Raw genomic sequence first — 19785 nt, 5'->3', positions numbered from 1 at the left:
GGACTTTGAAAAAAAATAGTGGAATATGATTGGAGAGTTTGAGCTTGAAGGGAATAAGTGGTCAGGATCATTATATGAAGATCACAAGTTCTGGGTGCCTATTTATATGAAGGATACATTCTTTGCTGGATTATCTACAACCCAACGGTCCAAAAGCATCAACTCTTTTTTTTGACAAATATGTTAGCAAGAAGACATTATTGAAAGAATTTGTTGAAAAGTACAAATTGACTTTACAAGATAGACAAGAAAATTAAGCTATGCAAGTTTCAATACATGGCATAAGAAACTGTTGTTAAAGTCTCTTTCACCCGTTGAGAAACAAATGTGCACAATCTATACACATGAAGTTTTCAAGAAATTTGAAGTTAAAGTTTTAGGAGCATCAACATGCTTCTCATTATAAAAGCTAGAAGTTGGCACAATAAAAACCTTTGACATTGAAGATTTTGAGAAAAATATAGCTTTTGTGGTGAATTGGGAAGCAAGGAGTCAAGAAATTAATTGTTTGTGTTGATTGTTTGATCATAATAGATTTCTTTGCAGGCATGTACTATGTGTTCTTCAATCTCTTGGTGTTTTTAATATTCAACCTCATTATGTATTGAAGCGATGGAGTAAGGATGCAAAGAGTTTCGATTCTTCAAGTTCTACAAGTAATATTCCAAAGGGAATACAATTCAAAAAGCAACTTTTCGACAAATTATTTCATCAAGCTATAAAATTGGGTGAGGAAGGCTTAATGTCCAGTGAGAGTTTCAATATTGCATACTGTGCATTACAGGATGCATTGGAAAAATGTACAAGAGTGAATCGTTCTCTCAAAGAATATTAAGTTGAATTGGATCTTACAATGTTGACAAGGAATGGCAATTTGCTGCATGATATCTCATTACTTAATCCACAAATATCAAGTCCAAAAGGAGCTCCTAAAAGAAGGAAGAAAGGAATTGATAAATGTAAGAAAATAATACTCAACACCAAACCAAATCGAGAAGGGTTAGTTAACACACACACACACACACACACACACATTGTTAATGACACATTTAAATTGTTATATTTTTATTTATTAATGATAACATTTTTTTTCTTTTTTTTAAGGTTCTAAAGAACGTTGGGACCAAAAATTCCTCTCAAATAATTGTTTGTTATATAAAAATTTTTATGTTATATTTCTTTTTGTAGTTATTAGAAATTTATTTGTATTTAGTAGCTTTAATTTTTCTATATTTAGTCCCAGGAACATTCAACCTTAAGGAATGAGAATGTTATTGATCTTTGTGATACACAAGATTGCTTGCAAGAAATGGTATGTTAAGTATATTATTTTACTTTTTACATGTATTATATTGTAATTTATCATATATTGATATTTTTGTATTTATTGGAACTTACACCGAATAAATCTAAAATATCCAATAGGATGATAATGAATCTTTGAAGAATTTTTCTAGTGAATATCTATTAGATGTTGGTTCTAAATCAATAGTGTTTAATGACGGTAATACCTTCTTTGAATACTTACTAATTGTTATAATTTAGTATTAATGTTGTTATAACATTTATTTATGTGTATAGGTTGTAATATATTTATATTCAAACAATAAGATCTCTTGACACTTTCAAATTATAAAGAAGTTTTCAAGGCAAGGTTTTCTTCACCAATAGTGAATTGTTCAATCCACAAAGAAGAACTATTTTTGTGATCAATGTTCTTGGAATAAAATTGTATCATTATAAGTAGTTATAAACGTTGTTGATTATTCTTGTTTTTGTAATAAAACTGTACTCCAAGAACCATTCGGGATAATGAAGTTTATAAATTGAAATTGTTTCAGTTGAACAGTTGAGAGTGCTGGCATGTAATAATTTGGGTTGTGTGATTTTTTAGAATTTTTTTTCTAACAAACAAAAAGAGAAGGGCAATTTAGTATTTGAACAAAGAAGTAAATGACATTTGAGTGTAAATATGTTTAAAAGTAATGGGTAGAAAAATATCCAATAACTTATTAAAAGAAAGAGAGGAAATTGTTATTTGTGGGTCTAGTAAAAAGTAAAACTGGACACTTGTCAAATTTGAGATAATTGAGTGAGTTAGTCGCCTATTTGGGCAACTAACCGTAACACTCCTCTAATATATATTGTTAGATTGTAGCCTTAAAAAATTAAATGTGTAGCCTAAACTAAATATTAAAAAATGAAAAGCAATATCTATATATTTTGTAATTTAAACATGTTAGACAAAGATAGATTAATTAAAATATTGTATGTGTATGTTTAATTTAATTTTATAGTCGAATGTCAATATCAATCATTGGCGTTTCTCAAGTGTTTTGTTGTATATTAATACTGCTAATCCGACACCAACAGGTATTAAAGACATTATCTAAAATTACAAGCAGTCAATATTACAATAACTACCTCATTTATATGTAAGAAATGCCCAAGTGTGTCTTTTTATTAATCCATTTGTCATATTTGTTATGAAAAATGTCAAAGAGACTGATAGAAATAAGGTAAGATCAAGTGTGGTCTTATTTTCAAATTAACAAAACAAATCAAAAATGGTCTTAATTTGTTCATCTCTGTGTTATGTCAAAGTTTTCTATCTGAATATTATAGCTCATTTCTTATTACTTTCCTTCAACGATATGCATATACATGCAGTGTTTAGGAGATGGTGCTTGCTACATCACAACCTTTTTATTTGTTGTCTCAAACTTGAGAAATTTTAGAGGTGTCCTCTGTAGAGATAGAGAGGCCGAACCCCTTGGACCTCAACATAATTATAATATATACAATTTGGATGAACGCAAGTGGACAATGGATAAGGTGGTCATTTTGATTTCTGTTGTCAAACTTACAAAACGATGAGGAACTAAAAATGATTCATTTTTTTATGGTTTAACTACGTTGATAATGTGTTTGCAAAAAGAGTTATAGGCTTCACAAGGAGAGGTTAGTTTTTAAATAATGATGATTTCATCTCTAGAAGTATCGGACATGCTTCTTCGAAGGACTGGATGATAACTGAGCCTAATACAAATGTCCTTAAGTTCACTTTAGATATGGAGGTTTTTAGTGTTGGCTTCTAATGGCTAGTTGATAAATGGGTTACAAAAGTTTGTCTTTTGAGCTCTGACGGCTCCACAACGGAATTTTAATGAAAACTTGATCTAAACGCCCCTAAGCTTGCATTATGTGAAAAGAAATAGAAGTTTGTCATTCTAGATGTTGAAAGTGTTTCTTTGTTGCATTGCTATTTAGATACTTGTATGGAAAAGGAAAGATATTCGGATACTTGTCCAGTGAGTTATAAATGTTTGTCCCCTTGAACTCTGATGTCTCCATAAAAGGAGTTCTAATGGAAACTTTATTTGAGAGCTCCTGGGCTTGCATTATGGCAAAAGAAAAAGAAGTTGTTCACTTTGGAAGTTAAAAGCTTTTTTCTTGTTGCATTGTTATTGAGATACTAATATGAGAAAAGAAATAAATTAGGATACTTGTCCAATGGGTTGTAATATTCGTATTTTTTAGCTCTAGCGGCTCTGTAGTAGCAGGTCAATTGGAAACTGTTTAGGGAAGAAATTGAAGATTAATATAAGCGACACATTTCAATAAAAAATTGTATGATTAAAAATAGCCACAAGAGAGTACCAAACCTACACCATGTATACCTCATAATTGAGTTGATATGTGGGGTATGTTATATTAAAAGCGACATGTTTAAAGAAAAATCTTCAAAATATTAACTGTATGAAATATCTCCAACTTTGAAAGAAAATATTTGATTTTGTAGAAACAAATAAGGAATATCTTGCTAAAAAAGAGAGGACAACTAGCTGTCATACCTGTAAAAAGTAAAAAACAGCACACTAAGGATAGTGGTCCTCAATTGCCATGCCCAAAAATTACCAAAACAACCTTTGCAAAGGTGTCCGGACCATTGTGCAGTGTACACCACCTTTACAAAAGAAAAACCACGCCAAATAGCATTCTTCTTATTCCCCAAGCAAGTTCCTAACGACACAAAAATCATGATAAAGGTGAAAGGACAAAAAAGCTTGAAAAAGACAATAAAATCAACACTAGAAATGCTTCACTTGGTAAGGCAGCTGGGGTACTTTATATATAAAGACACTAAGGTTCTACTTTTCTCATATATAACAAAAAAACACACATACACTCCATTAAAGCTAAGGTCTTCATCAACCTCCAACCATTATTACAAAGTGCTTACAAGCTCTCAAACCTTAAATAACTCAATTTTGACTTGAGCGTCGGACTGTGGTTGCCGACCACCCCCATCTCCACCTTTGACCTCTTTTTCGTTGTTTTGCAGGTCTAAGTGTTCTTTCAAGTTCTCTCACTCTAGATTTATACCTCTTACCATAACCATCCTTTCTTATTCTTCTTCATCTCCATAAAACTCCACAAAGGCCTAAAATAACCCATACACTTCGATTAAGTAAGATACCCTGCATCCTGAAAATAAATTCATTATTGTAGTCAGATTTTGCCCCTTTCTCTTACACTTCAAATCTACCTAAAACAAATACTTTATTGGAATGCCTTGCATTAAATTGTTAATTTTTTTTGTGTTTTTTCTATAATTTCCCTTTTACGTATTTTTGTTTATCGGTAACTTTCGAAAATTTAGCATTGAGTTTTTCTTCTATTTTCATCTATTTTGTTTTATATGCTACTGTTTTAAAGTATTAAAACTTATTTTTTGCTTATTCTTCTTTTTATAAGTTATTTCGTTTAGGGAAAATATCCACCGTCCACCTATTTTTTACACCTTTTTTCAAAAATACACAATTCCTTCATTTTTTAGCTGGAATCCACCTAAAGTTATATTTTTTTTCACTTTTCCACTTCCGTTTGGAGTCCGTTAAGAAAACTAACGGAAACTTAATAAAATGACCATTTTACCCCCAAAACGAAAATTACAATTTCACCTTAAAAAATACCAAAAATAATAAGATTTAATGATGAATATCATTATTGGTACTTTAATGAAGTACAAAAAAATCTTAACTACTAGAGATTATAACTCAATTAATAATAAAACTCTACTTATCTTAAATTCAATTGATGATTTGTGAGATTGAGCTATTTTTAATACTACTATTATAATTTAGCATTCTAATTACAGATATATTTAAAAAAAAAAACATGTATTTGATGGTTATGGAATTAATTTATTTATTGACCGATGGGGAAAATAATTAGATTTAATTTAATTATTTTTTGTAATTTTTAAGGTGAAATTGTAATTTTCGTTTTGGGGGTAAAATGGTCATTTTTTAAAGTTTCCGTTAGTTTTCTTAACGAATTCCAAACGGAAGTGGAAAAGTGAAAAAAAATGTAACTTTGGGTGGATTCCAGCCAAAAAATGAAGGAATTGTGTATTTTTGAAAAAGGTGTAAAAAATAGGTGGACGGTGGATATTTTCCCTTTCGTTTATTATGCCAAAGTTTGTTTGTTCCCAAGAAAGTGTTTGAAGAGTAAGAAGTCATCAACTTGTCTAGCGAAAAACCTTTTAATTCTTAATTTGATAGGCTTTAATTCTACGTGCATTTTTTTACCCATTTGTTCTTTTTGTTTACTACAGATTTATTTACGCAGTTGTATCTTTTTTGAGATTGTTGGAAACCTAATTTTATATTTTTTCTTTGAATTATTGAATCATTGAATTTGATTTGTGTCTTGGTTAATATTTGCTGGATTCTCTTACTGTTGTTAAATCAAATTAGGATTATCTTCTGTTTCTTTTTTGTTGGACTTTTTAGTCTGGTGTTTGGGGTGAGAAACATCGTGACTAAGTAAGCATGAGCAGAACATGCTCTTGTCAACCTAAAATGGCTCCTCAACGAAAATCCTCCCCGACGAGACGTGTGGCTGGTCACGTGAGTAGAGTTGGCTTTAGAGCCCAAAATCGAGTCAAACTAAAGACTTGAGAAGGTCAACCCGTGGCCTTCCTTCAAAGGGTTCGAGCACGAATCCCACTCAATAGTAGTTGTACTACCCACTTACTCACGATTGTGTAACTGACCCAACAGTGGTCGTGGAGGAGAGCAATCCGATAATTCCGATTGAGTATAAAAGCCACAGAGAACGAAGGTAATGGGGGTTGGATAACTCTTTACTTGATTTCCATATACTCTCTCTCTCTATAATTCACTCCACTTTATTTTCTTTCTTTTTTCTCTCGAAAATTAGGCTTTCTGAGGATTATGGTACAAGTTTCTTTCAGAAAATGCTTGATTACTGATTTAAACATCGAAGGGTTTTCATTGGAAAGACATTTGATGCACCTCCAACTAAGTATTGTGAGCGCAAGTGGTCCGGTTTAGCAAGTTTGTGCTTGAAGTTGTCTGCTAGAGTGAAAAAGCTGCAGTGCTAAGCTGGTACCCTAAAAACAAAGTTAAATTTGCCATGGGTGCCCGGTCGCAAGTCTACCGACCAGATTTCTGCATCAACAAGTCTGAACTCTACCTTTTTACCATTGTGAACTGTATATTAATATGGAGGTGAAGGACCCATGGGTTGTGAAACATTTTTCCTAAAGAATTTGATATGCCTTTGTTAATATTGTTTTACCATTGTGAACTGTAAATTAATATGCATGTAGAGGACCCATGGATTGTGAAACATTTTTCTTAAAGAATTTGATAACCCTCTGTATATGTTACACATGTCACGATTGATTCTTTAGGGGAGAAAACTGTATTCTGTTGGAACCAGAGATATCATTGTTGGAATATTCCGTTCTCTTGTTTTTTTTTTTTTTTTTTTTTTTTTGCTTTTGATAGGCATTCTCTTACATTTTTTACTACTTCAGTTGTTTGTATCATTTTTACAACTAATCGGAGTTCAGTGCTCATAGAAGTTTTATAGAAACTTTTTAAGTTTATTTATGAAATGTTGTTCTATTAGGCATTAACGTTTTGATTTATATTGAATCTTTTTATTAAGAAGAGGATGTACTCATATTATTGACTGAAATAGTAGCTGAAGCATGCGAGCTTTGCAGACTCTGGATGCAGACTTCATAAGCTCAGGGATTATGATTGAAGATCTATATTATAAAACAGCATTAATAACGAATGTGGTTGAAGTTCTATACTTTATACTTTAAAGACATCAAAAACAAATATGATTTGTTTCATACGTTTATCAAAGAGGGATTATGCTTTGTTTCATAAACAAATATGATATATGATTATGGTCTGTATAATCAAGTATCATAAGCATTCGTAATCGAGTAGCCTACTTGGCTTCTCTTCACTCGTTACTTACATCCTCCATAACTTTCATGTTGCATGCTTGCTAAAAAAAGCAGGAATGTTTCATCAGTAAATTTTGCTAAAATTGGAGAGGTAGATGCCGGTTTTGAATGTATTTAATTTGTTCATCTCTTTTTCTGGAAATACTAATAGTCTATTAATCACTTACTAATTGGATATGTTTTATCATTTCACTAACAGATTCATAGTGACAGGTTGATCACATAAGAAGCTTTATCCTTTATCTTAGTATAAACTTGTCAAAAATTCTTTTTGGAAATGATACAGAGATGAGAGCTTCGATCTTGCTTGTTGAGTCTTCTTCATTGACATGAAGATTGTACAGGGAACAGGAATTTTGTTGGTGATTCAAAGTTAAAACAATGATTTCGCTTAGTCTACATTTCTGTAAAACATAATATAACCGGGCTTTATGTTTTGTCTATGCTTGGTTGGTGACTTGGTGTTCAAAGATTTATCTTATAAAATTGGTTGCTATTTTATATTCTTGTGTCGCTACAGAGACTTGGTTGTCTATGGTCTATTGGTGTTCAAAGATTACACACTTATGCTGTGTTTACTTTCTGGAGTGAGAGTGAGAAGTGTGAATTGCTCTCACTCTAGTGTTTACTTCAACTAATTAGGGAATGATTAGGAATCCCACTCCGTGGGCCCCACCTATTTTTAGAGTGGGGAGTGGGAGTGGGACTCCCATGGGGAGAGGTGGGAGTGGGAATCCACTCCCACCTCTCCCTATTCTACCTTTTTTTTTAAATTTAATTTAATTTGATTTAATATTTTATATTTAATAAAATAAAATAAACAATATTATATTTATTTAAATATTATTATTTTATTTAACTAAATAATAATTTGCATTGATTATAAGTTAAAATTACTTAAAAATAATAATATTATATTAATAGAGAATTAATAAATATTACTATATGCTATCTTTATTTAATAATATAATATTATTATATTTATTTTAAAAATAATAATACTTTATTTATTTAATATTAATAATTAATAATAATAAATATTTTATTCTAAGAAAATATTAATTTTGTACTAAATAATATTATATTAATAAATAATAAATTTAATATAATTATATTAAATAAAATAATGTTTCAATTTATATTTACCCTTCTTTTTATTAAATTTACTATAATTATATTTAATAAATATTTAAATAATATTATTATATTTAACTAAATAATAATTGGGTTTGATTCTACGTTTAATTTACTTAAAAATAATATTATTATATTAATAGAGAATTAATAATATTATTATATACCATCTTTATTTGAAAATATAATATTATTATATTTATTTAAAAATTATAGTATTATATTTATTTAATATTAATAATTAATACTAATAAATAGTTTATTCTAAGAAAATATTAATTTCATACTATGTTAATAGTAAAAATATTTCATTTATATTGCCCTTATCAACAATTTTTAATTTATATAATTAAAATTAAAATTAATAAAAATTGTGATGGTCATAATTAAGAATATTAATAATTATTATAAATTTACAAATATAATAAAATAAATGTTTATTCATTAAATATATTTTTTTTAACTTTGTAATTAAAAATTATTATTCTTTAAATAAAGATAAAATTATAATTTGAAACTATTTACTCTCAATCCAAGACAAAGTAAACACATAAATTGGATTATAATCTTCATTCTATGCTTCAATTCCAGTGCAAGTAAACAATCTACTCTCAATCCCACTCCACACTCCCAATCCTAGGATTCCTACTCCTCAGGATTTCGACTCCAATCCAAAAAGTAAACGCTACCTTATTATAGTTGTTAGAAGCAAGACGATTATCAAATATATTTACAAATTCATAAGTCTTCAAATAGAGGATTTTTGAGATCTCACGTTGTTGCAATTGTAGTTCTTTAATATGCTATATGGGCAGATTTGTGGATAGTTACATGATTACTCTTGCAATTTCTTTCAACAACAAAAGAGAGTTTGGAATTAACAATATATGGAAATGCATTTTTTTAATTTCAGCCATTTTCTTACATATGGGTTTGTTTGATAAAGGGTGGGTGCCATAAAAGCAAATGACTGACTGCGGTTTGCAGCCAAATGTGGTGACTCATCACATTATGATCAGTCATTATTGCAGCAAAGGGAAAGTATATTCTGCTTTGATGGTTTAGAATGCCATGGTTTAGCAGTTTTCCGAATGTGCACAGTTATACGGTTTTGATTGCTGCTCTGTACAAGCAGGTTGTCGCCCTAGCAAGGGGGTGGAGGATTCAGCTTGCTCTAATGTCATTATGGGTATTTGCAAAGAATGGATGTGGTGTTGATCCTCTCTCTCTCTCTCTCTCAAACTGCTATTCTGATTAACTGGGGAAGAAAAATCTAGCTAACGTGGAATTTGCTATTTATATCCGCACCATGTGCAACGGAGAGGATAATATGAGGAAGCTTTCCTGTGCTCGGATAAATTGTTCGTTTTGGATGCATGCCTTACCTTTGGTTTTTACTTTAACTTTATGGAAACTTATTTGATAATGACAACAGGATACTGCAAACTGGAGAACCTTGATTTGCCCTTGGGTGTTTTAGACCAAAACCTGGTACTAATTGCTAAAGATATGTTATGTTCAAGATGCTGTTGAATGCACGCGGTTGTAGATCCTGGTGATGTTGTTTATGCGGGTGTAACTTTACCAATCATTTCTTACTAAAAGAAGAGTTAGAATGGTTTATGCCAAATTTTATACATCTATAATGTTGTAATTTCTGGATTTTGTAGGGCAGCTCATGATCGATTTGATCGTTTTGAAATGGTGCAAAGAGTAGGTGTCTGGAGGGTATTTCCACTAATTAGTTTGCGCTTCTGAAACACATTTATTTTAAATATTAAGTACTCTGCACGTGTACATAAGATGAATTACTCATAAGATGTCATGCTAGTTGCGATGTAAATATCCAATATTAACGAGCGCATCGAAGATATTATTGTGGTGGCATTGTACCATCATGCAATCGATTTTTGTCTAAATACTTAGCTCCTTGTTGTGCCCACTGTGGGGCTGTGGCCGCTCAATATATGTCATGCATGTGCATGCGGCTCGTCTTGAACCTAGAGAGACATTACATTAAAAGGTAATTAATGATTTGTAGGGCCACGATGCTCCAACTGCATCGAGTAATCAAACCTTGCGGCATGACTCGGCTTTTATCAAACCTCGTTGCATGGCTAGCAAGCCCGGCCCCTAAGAATTTTCAAAAGTACTGGACCACATGAGACTATTCGTATATAGGTTAAAAGTTGTTTAATTGATTTATAGAGTCGTTGAAGTGACTTGTGTGAACCGGAATAACTGACAAATTCGAAGTACCTATATGTGTGTGTATCCCTTAATCATTAGTTAAGTAGAATTATTTACAATGTTAAGATCCAATATCTAAGTTAAGATTTGTCTGTGAATTTATAAGTACTTTGATTAAGATTTGATTGTGAAGTTATAAGTACTTGAATTTTTCTGCTTACATTTTGAAGGATGGCTCTACTCAATTTGTAATATCTACGGTTAGAATTTGGAAAATATTGATCGAACATTTCAACAGAACATTTCTACAATCCGAATGTAATCTATGATGGCATGTAGATTCTGCTATTACTAATACATTTATTAGTACTATGGATCTTACATATTATACAAATTTACGATCCCTTTGCATTGGATTCCTTACCATTTTATTTTACTATTCAATTCATTAGTTTTTATGCAAATAATAATAGACTTGTCTTATTTACTTTTCAAAGTTCCAAGTTAGTTAATCATTGGAGGTCTATTTCTGTGTACTTTTCCAAGTAAACCAAAAGGCAATTGATAGAGCAAAGTCTTCAAGGCCATTAAATGCAGCACTGAAAAATCTTTAGTTTGTGGGACAATGCTCTCCTATGACCAAGATTTTTTGAAAGACATTTCTTGTCAGACTACCAATCAGCAAAACCTTAAAGAAATCTATAAATTAAGAAATCACAAAGATGGAATGTCATAATAAGAGCTTCAAGGTACAAGAGTAAAGAATTACACTCTCATTTGGCTAAAATGACTTGGGTTAGCCTTCTTTTTCTCATTGTCCCAAGCATTTTACTATTGCCTCACTCTCTCTCTCAAGCAGAATCTGATACACTGAAACAAGGCCAACAGCTGCACGACTGGGACGAGCTCGTTTCTGCTGAAGGAGTGTTCAAGCTAGGATTCTTCAGCCCTGGCTCCAAAACAGTCGACATTGGAGTCATTGCTCCTCGTTACATCGGCATATGGTTCAACAAAATTCCATTTTATCCTCTCTGGGTAGCCAATCCAAACAACCCAGTTCCTGACTCCTCCGGCGTTCTAAGAATGGACACTGATGGAATTTTAAAGTTTGCGTACAAAGGAGGCTCACGGATAGCTGTAAGTTCTAACCGAGCAAAGGCTAATTCGGAGACTAATATCATAGCCACGCTGCTAGATTCCGGAAACCTTGTTGTTAGACAGATTGGTGCCGATGGAATAGCAGGGCCAATTTTGTGGCAGAGTTTTGATTATCCGTCAAACATGTTGCTGCCCGAAATGAAACTAGGCATTAACCTGAAGACAGGACATGAGTGGTACCTTTCTTCATGGTTAAGTGAGCAACTGCCTTCTCCAGGAGCCTTCAGACTTGGCCTGAATCCCAATGGATCTCGCGAATTGATGGTGTGGCGGCGAGGGGAGGTTTACTGGAGAAGTGGGGAGTGGAAAAATGGGAAATTTGAATTAGCACCTGAGCTAACGGAGGGAACATTTACAAAGCAACTTGATGCATACCAATTCAGGTTTGTGACAAATGAGAATGAACGATACTTCTCTTATTCTAAAAGAAGCAACTTTATTCTGTCAAGGTGGTTGCTGAACGATTTAGGCCAAATTGAGCAGTTCACACGGGATACGAGCGGATGGATATGGGAAACTACTAGCCCCTGTAATACTAATTATACAATGAATGCGACAGGTGTTTGCCTAAACGAAAAGCCTTCAAACTGTAGGAATGGTTCAGAATTCTTCGCGCCGAGGAAAGGGTGCATGAATGTCAGTTTCACGTACATGAATGTCAGTTTCACTGGTGATCAGATAGATGATAATGCAGGCTTGGCTCTCAGTGATTGTCATGCGAAATGCTGGACCAATTGCTCTTGTAGTGCCTATAGCTCTGTCTTTGACAATGGCACTGGATGTGAGTTTTGGTCCAGGGAAGTACAGTTTATTCCGGATGAAGGTTTTGGTCGTGAAATTTACTTGCTTACTTACGACCAAAGCATCAATGGTACAAGTAGTTATCATCGTGTTCCCTAATTAGTTTCTTAATCTCTTCTTATTATAAAATATGTGTGCCCCTTTTCTATTCAATAAAGTGTGTATAGTGAAATCCATGCTAAGGGCATGAGCTATGTATATGTTGTCGTTTCATTACCCAAATAAACAGGGTAATGATCTTCCTTTATTAATGCAATAAATTAACTGTACTACTATGGTTATGAATACTGCATTTTAATTGGATTATGCGTCCCTAAGTGAATGAGCAATGATAGAATGCTCATTTCAATCCTACCTAAACCTGAGCAAAATAAGAGTTAAGTTTGAATTAATGATAAAATTATCTTAAAAATTTGCTTTGGAGTGGGCTACATATCATTTTTCTAAGTAAATAAGGTATTAAAAATTTATTAAAGACTTAAGGGCATGTTTGGTGCGCCGATTTTAAGGGGCATGGGTTGTACAAAATTTCCAGCATCATGCTTGGTGCAGATAATGAGGTCAGGACAAGGGGGTGGCTAATAAAGACCCATCCACCCCGCGACTTTATGCGGTCTCGCCACATTTATTTATTTTTTAAAATTTTTAATTCAGTTCTTTAATTTATTTTTATTAAAGGGGAAAAAAAGAGCCTTTTTGTTATTTATTAAATATAAATATTTTAATTGTGGCTGGCGACTTGACCACTGTCAACCGTTGTTATTTTTTAATATCTTTTGACATTAATATTAGTACTAAAAAAATTCTTATCATGAATTCTACAGAATTGTATCAATATCTCTTCCAATGAAACTTCTGTTTATCATAAATATATAGTAAAAGTTTTAGATTTTAAAATTTTAACTGTAGATTTACGATGAACGAAAACTCTCTTTTCAATGATTTTAATATTTTGTATAGAGCTCGATAAGATAATTTTATGGTACTAAATATGACTTAAACCAAACAAAATTTAAAAATTAAAAAATTTTCAGTGGTGGTTAGCAGCAGCCAATGGTGGTTGCCGATGATTAATTTATTTTCTATTATTAAATTTAAAAGATTATAATTTAATACAATCTAATAATATAAAATACAAAATACATAATTCATTCCATACTTATACCAACCGTAAGTTAATACATTATTAAATACATTATAATACATCCTACGTGGAAAAGTAAAGTTCCATTTTTTACGAGGTCCAAAATATAATTCTAGCTTTAATTTAATAAATTTTAAAAACAATTAAGATTTATTATGAAATTTAGCGGAAACACGCCGCGGTACAGAACAGGCTTACTGCTAGTGCTAGTCTCAGTCTGCTAGCTCTGTTCGATTGTAGTTGTCTCTTGTTTGTCTGAAAAAGAAAAGCAGAAACAGAGGAAAAACAGAAACACGGGAGAAAAGATGGTAGTAAAAGAAGAAGAGATGGTATTGGTAACACCAGGAGAGGTGTTGGGGAAGGCAACAGAAGTGAAAGCAGGGAAGGGAGCTTACGTGGCCAAACACAACGGTCTCGTCTACGCTTCTCTCACTGGTCTCCTCCGCACTCTATCCCCTCCTCCCGATTCCCCCGACCAGGTCACTTTCTTCTTCTTTTTCCCCATTCGTTTATTCATTTATCTTAATTTAATTTAGGGTTTTAAGGGTTTAGGCATTATCTTAATAAGATTTTTTTAAAAGTTACATATTAATCCTTATGGGTTTATTCTAGGGTTTTTAGGGTTTTAGTGCAGGCCACGGGGGTTGTTTGTGGCTTTGATATATACAGTTTTATGCATTGTAGCCATGCCTATAGCTTGGATCCTCGCCAAAATGTTGGGTAATTGGTTGTTTTGCTACTGTTGCTCTGGTTGCTTTCTGTGATTAGCTATCTGGGAACTTTCTAGAAGACAGATGGGCTCGGCCACAATTATGGAAGTTTGTGTTGTCCATTGAATGCTTGGCCAAAAGTGGCAAGTTGGGAAGTTTTCAATGCATATTGAACATTTATATTGAATGTGGATTAAGAACAAGCACTTTTGATATCTAAAAGACATGGTATATATGGTTTTTTTAAGTCTTTATGGCAAATTCCAATACAGTTGTTTAGTGTGGCTGCTTTCCACTTATGTAAAGCAAAGAGAAAGAACACAAACCAAAGACTCAGCCATGTTGCTTCTTCATTTCCTCCATATTCTGAGGCAATCAGAAGCTGGTAAAGATTTACAGGGCTTGGTATTTTTTTATTTTTCTCAAAGGGCTTGTGAGAAATGTAGGTTTACACACCACCTTTATTTTGATCTGCTTAAGAGTGAGAAAGCAGAAATAAAATAGTCAAAAATGCATAAAAAAGAAAAGAATTGTCTAGGCAATTCAATGCTATTCCTTTCTTTCCTTTCTTTCCTTGCAAGATCCCCATAAAAATTAGGGTTTGAGAAGTGGTAATATAGCCAATTGATTTCCAACTAAAAGTCTGTACTAAATGATTGGGGGGAATGTTTTGAATTTAATGCTACGGTCTATTCACTGTGTTTGATTGCTTTTCTTGGACCCCCATTGCAGCATTTTTCAATTTTGAGCTTATGTTCTTCTCTATTCTTGGTGCTTATTGTTCCTTTTTTGATTGACTGATCTCTTCATGATCATTCGCAGAGACCAACTGTGGAAGTAACTGGTCACAAGGCCCATGGCCCTGTTCCAGAGCCTGGTTCTGTTGTCATTGCCCGAGTAAGTTCTTTTAATTATTCTTGTCTGTCGGATCAACCTGGTTTAAAGATGGTACATTTATTGAATGTTATTGATTCGAAAAAGAAGATCAGATTTTCAAATTCTTTCTTTCTTGTGCTTTTTGTGTGGATCCATTAGCCATTTTGTTAGGTGGTGCTCTTAGACCCCTTCTTCAGGATTTTGTCTCGGTTGTTCAGTTGTTTGGTTTCAATGTTACATGCTCTGGTCAATTGAACTTCTTATTTAATGTATGACTGAAACATAGTTTTACCCTTTAAAGATATCACATTTAAATTCAAGCTCTAAATGTCCTGGTGGGGATAGATGTGATTGTTAGGTTTTGTCTTTGTATTAAAAAATCGCCCGTATCCTAATCACTATCATCCTTCACTGTTATTAACCCCATTATTTAGGTATGTTATGTTGAAGATTTGTCAAAAGCAGCTGATGTTTTACATGTTCACTACAGGTTACGAAAGTGATGACTAGGATGGCTTCAGCTGATATTATGTGTGTTGGTGCCAAGTCTGTGAGAGAGAAATTTTCGGGCATAATCAGGTTTTTTATCTTCTATATTGAATTATTGATGCATCTATTATATGGATATTTAGGAAGTTGCAAAATGCAGCTTAATTATAGTCTTTAATAGTTTAGGATAAATAGCAGTCTCAATGCTTGCCCCCTATAGTGACTTAAATGTTTTGGCAGCATAGAATCAGGTGCCCGATGTATGGTAAACTGTTATCGATTATCATTTTGGGCAACTGTTCCTTACTGTCATATGAACTTTTCATGTTTTGCTTTATGACGAAGTATATCTTAATCCACAATATGGAGATCTTCAGACTGACATCAGTTAACTTCAATAATGGCTCATATGCTCAATAAATTTGTATCATTTTAATTGAATTTGGTATGGATTAAGCTTAAAGGTAAGCTGTTATTTAACAGGCAGCAAGATGTTAGAGCAACTGAGATTGACAAAGTGGATATGCACTTGTCATTTCGGCCTGGGGACATTGTTAGAGCTTCAGTGGTATCCTTTATGCTTTAATTCCTCTGCTCTTGTGAGTGTGAAATTACTAATATCATCTAATAGAAACACCTAGTTGTTGGCTTTTCAGAAGCAGATCCATAATAAAAATTTATATCTTGCACAGTTTTATTTATTTATTTTTTTTAATTTCTTGTAGTTTGGATGGCGGAGAAACTTTCTTATACTGATTTACTTAATAATTTGATGTTTGTTCAAGTTAATGGTTATGATTGAAGTGGAAGAATGAACTGAATTTACATTTTTCCTGTGGTACTTCTGCTCAAAATCATGGTAATGGTTTCTAGCTTGCTTGAATGTTGTTAAAACGACTCAGATTAATATGATATGGAATGGCTTCAATATTATTATGATTGAAGAATAATGGCTGGAAATGTAAGATTGACTGTGTAGATGGTTATTTTTTGAGTATCATATTCTGTATCACTTCATTGGACTTCACATTTGTAATTAGCATTGCTTATTTCTTGGGAAAAAGAGCAGTCCTTAACGCGGTCCCTTCGATAAGCTGTCCCTTGGAGATGCACGGGCATATTTTCTTTCCACTGCAAAAAATGATCTGGGTGTTGTGTCAGCGGAGAGTACAGCTGGTAAGCTTGTTCACTGCATTTCAAAATATGATCTGAACATTATATTGTTTTATTCTTTTTGGATTTTGTGTATTTTACAAATAGCAAGCAATATCATTTCATTTATAACTTTGTTTAAGTTTTCCTGAGTAATTTTGACATGTTTCTTTCTCTTCAGAATTATACTAATTGTATCTAAGCAATCACTTTTTTCGGTTTAACCGCGTTATATTGTTTACCTTCTGGAGGAAGGTAGAAACTGATAGAAAGACTATAATGTTTATCAGACTCATTAGACGTGAGCTAGCTGACACATAATAGTTATTGTTGAACTGAGAATATGCCTTCGACTCCTTTTACAATTTCTTTTTTTTTTCTCTTTCGAAAACACAATATTGATGTGTCTTGATTAAGATTGCACAATTTTCAAATTGTAACTTAGGTGAATACCATATAAGTACTAGCATCCATTCATGACCTAAAGTACTGCACCAAACATGTGTTATTTATACCTGATTGAGAGCCTGCTAGGGTAGGTTTGCTCTGCCATTTTCCTTTCATAGAGGTATTAGGTAATCCGCATAAGTATTTATTCAATCCAGATACCCCAGAAGACGTTCCTCATCTTTGAATGTATGTTTACCTATTTACTTAAGTCTACCTCGGAACCTAGTTTCATAGTCCTGGTTATGTATTGCTTATGTTTAGATGGTTGAGATTCATTGGGTAGGTACAAGAGAATTAAGCATACTTCAAAATTACCTGTAACCTATGGAGAAATAATCTGGCATCACCTTATGGAAGAATGTTATGTGTTTCAATATTGGCCAAGTATTTATTTTGAATTAGTTTTATTGATAGTTGGATAAGTCAATTAAGCTAGTTAGTAGTTGAGTTGTTAGAGTATCTCCAAAAAGCTCTTCAAATGATATTTTACTTCTTATTTGAAGAGCCACATCAACAATAAGGGTTCCAAAAGGCTTTCAAATAGGATGATCCTTCTCTCTTTTCAATATTGACGAGTGACTCCCTCTCTTCAAATAATATTATGTTATTTTTTGTGTCATCATTATTGAATAGAGAAAAGTACTATAACTACATTATTGAAAAAATAGGGGGTAGTTAAATTTGGTGAGGGAATAATTTGATTAAAATAATATATGCTTGTTTCTACTTGAAGAATCTTTTGGAAAAAAGCTTATTTTTTTACTCTTCTATTTACCATATAAGTAAGGAAGCCCTTAAGTTACATTTAATGTAACTTACACCAACTCACATGAACTGTGTGTGATGTGGGGGCCCACGCACTGTTCATGCGAGTGGATGTAAGTTACATTAAATGTAATTTAACATTTGCTTATAAGTAAATAAGTATTTGAAAAGTAAAATTAGTTAAGTCTTTTAGAGATACTATTCTTTGCTATCTTGTTAGCAGATGTGCTTACCATTTAGGAACAAAATGTAACTTGCTTGCTTTATTTAAAGTTGGTTAAAAGAAAGAGAAGAGCACGGACTTGGCTAAAGACTTATTTGCAGTAATTGGAGGTTAAAGCTTGCTCAAATGAGCTTATTCTTTTTACCACTTAAGATTTTGTCTTTTAATTTACAAAATAGGCAAGCAGACAGATCAAAGCTCAGTTGTACCAAAGTGGTATAAGAGGTTGGCTAAGGGTGGAACAATTATAATTTTACTGCAACTTGAGTTGTATTTGGGAGTGTATTGGTTTCTCGAATTATCAATACTTAATTGCGAGGCCTAGATTTCCTCGAATTAACCCCATTTAGCATCTACTTTTTCTATTTCATTTGATTTCTTGTTACAAATATTTGTGTCTGAAACATTTGGTATCAAATTTGGTACACTTGAGCTTTGATTTGTTTACTTTTCTCTCCTTATTTTGTTAATTAAAACAAAATTTGAAGTGGGTAATGAGAATAAGTTCATTTGAAGTAGCTTTTAACTTTCAGTTGTCAAGTCCATGCTTTTTTGTTTTATTCAGCTAGCTTTAAATAAAGTAAACAAGTTATAGTTACTAAACGGTAAGCACACGTGCCAACAAAGAATTCTAACAACTCAACAACTATTAACTGGCTTAATTGAATTATTCATCGATCAATAAAATTAATTCAAATTAAAAAAAAATACTTGGCCAATATTGAAGCAAGTAGCAAAGAATTCTTTCTCCCAAAAAAAAAAAATTAACAAAGAATTCATCAGTACATCTTATTGTGGTCTTTACTCTTCATCAAGCATGTACAAGAACCTGCTTTTTTTTTCTGAATAATTTACTTGGATATGATTACTGCATGGACTTACGAATAATTTAATGTCATCCGTCGTAGGTGGAACCATGGTTCCAATAAGTTGGACCGAGATGCAATGCCCATTAACCGGCCAAACCGAGCAAAGAAAGGTTGCCAAGGTTAGGAGTTGACCCAGTGAAATTGATCTTGCGGTAGAAGAATCTTAAATGTGATTTCATAGATTTGTTGGAGAAAGTGTACTTTAAAAATTTATTGTTAGCCAGAGAACTATAATTCTTGTGTTGAATTCGAGTCTGTAAAAGCCAAGGTATGAGAAGAAGAATTTTCTTTTTTCAATTTATTAGTGTGCAGGGGCTTCAAGAGTGCCCATAAAATTTTTCATTCAGGGGTTCTAGATTGGTCAACAAAATCAGACCATTTGTTTGCTACATGGAGGCGGACTCTTCAACATTTACAACTTTTCTTGTCATATAACTGAGGAAATGAAAATTTTCATGTAATGATAGGACTTGTGCTGCCGATTTTCTGAAACTTTTGAAGTGACTAGACATCTCTGCAAAGTTTTG

General features: G+C 32.6%; 2 protein-coding genes across 3 annotated transcripts; both read left to right on the top strand.

Annotated features, from left to right (window-relative positions):
* The first annotated feature begins 11407 nt into the window (after positions 1 to 11407).
* LOC102627951 (G-type lectin S-receptor-like serine/threonine-protein kinase CES101) lies at positions 11408 to 12679 on the top strand. The gene has a single exon (XM_006478911.3). The coding sequence runs from the start codon at positions 11408 to 11410 to the stop codon at positions 12677 to 12679; it is 1272 nt and encodes a 423-aa protein (XP_006478974.2).
* A 1200-nt stretch (positions 12680 to 13879) lies between these two features.
* On the top strand, positions 13880 to 19719 carry LOC102627664 (uncharacterized). 2 transcript variants are annotated; one of them, XM_052437063.1, is made up of 6 exons: positions 13880 to 14203; positions 15257 to 15331; positions 15801 to 15889; positions 16283 to 16367; positions 16889 to 16975; positions 19298 to 19719. In XM_052437063.1, exons 1-6 carry the CDS (start codon positions 14030 to 14032, stop codon positions 19316 to 19318), a joined length of 531 nt encoding a protein of 176 aa, XP_052293023.1. In that variant the 5' UTR covers positions 13880 to 14029; the 3' UTR covers positions 19319 to 19719. The 2 variants fall into 2 exon arrangements, with proteins under 2 accessions (XP_052293023.1, XP_006478973.2); XM_006478910.4 differs by having other exon boundaries at positions 13882 to 14203; positions 16894 to 16975.
* The last annotated feature ends 66 nt before the right edge of the window (positions 19720 to 19785 follow it).

This window comes from Citrus sinensis, chromosome 3 (assembly GCF_022201045.2).
Source record: "Citrus sinensis cultivar Valencia sweet orange chromosome 3, DVS_A1.0, whole genome shotgun sequence".
NCBI lineage: Eukaryota > Viridiplantae > Streptophyta > Magnoliopsida > Sapindales > Rutaceae > Citrus > Citrus sinensis.
Note: the sequence above shows the minus strand (reverse complement) of the source record. Positions and strands in the feature narration are given on the sequence as shown.

Bases quoted from the DNA above. Each gene is read 5' to 3' on its own strand.
- LOC102627951 (XM_006478911.3), top strand. From the start codon at position 11,408: ATGACTTGGGTTAGCCTTCTTTTTCTCATTGTCCCAAGCATTTTACTA.
- LOC102627664 (XM_006478910.4), top strand. From the start codon at position 14,030: ATGGTAGTAAAAGAAGAAGAGATGGTATTGGTAACACCAGGAGAGGTG. The intron at 15,332-15,800 runs GTAAGTTCTTTT...TGTTCACTACAG, and splicing joins GTTCTGTTGTCATTGCCCGA to GTTACGAAAGTGATGACTAG. The intron at 16,368-16,893 runs GTATCCTTTATG...CCCTTCGATAAG, and splicing joins ACATTGTTAGAGCTTCAGTG to CTGTCCCTTGGAGATGCACG.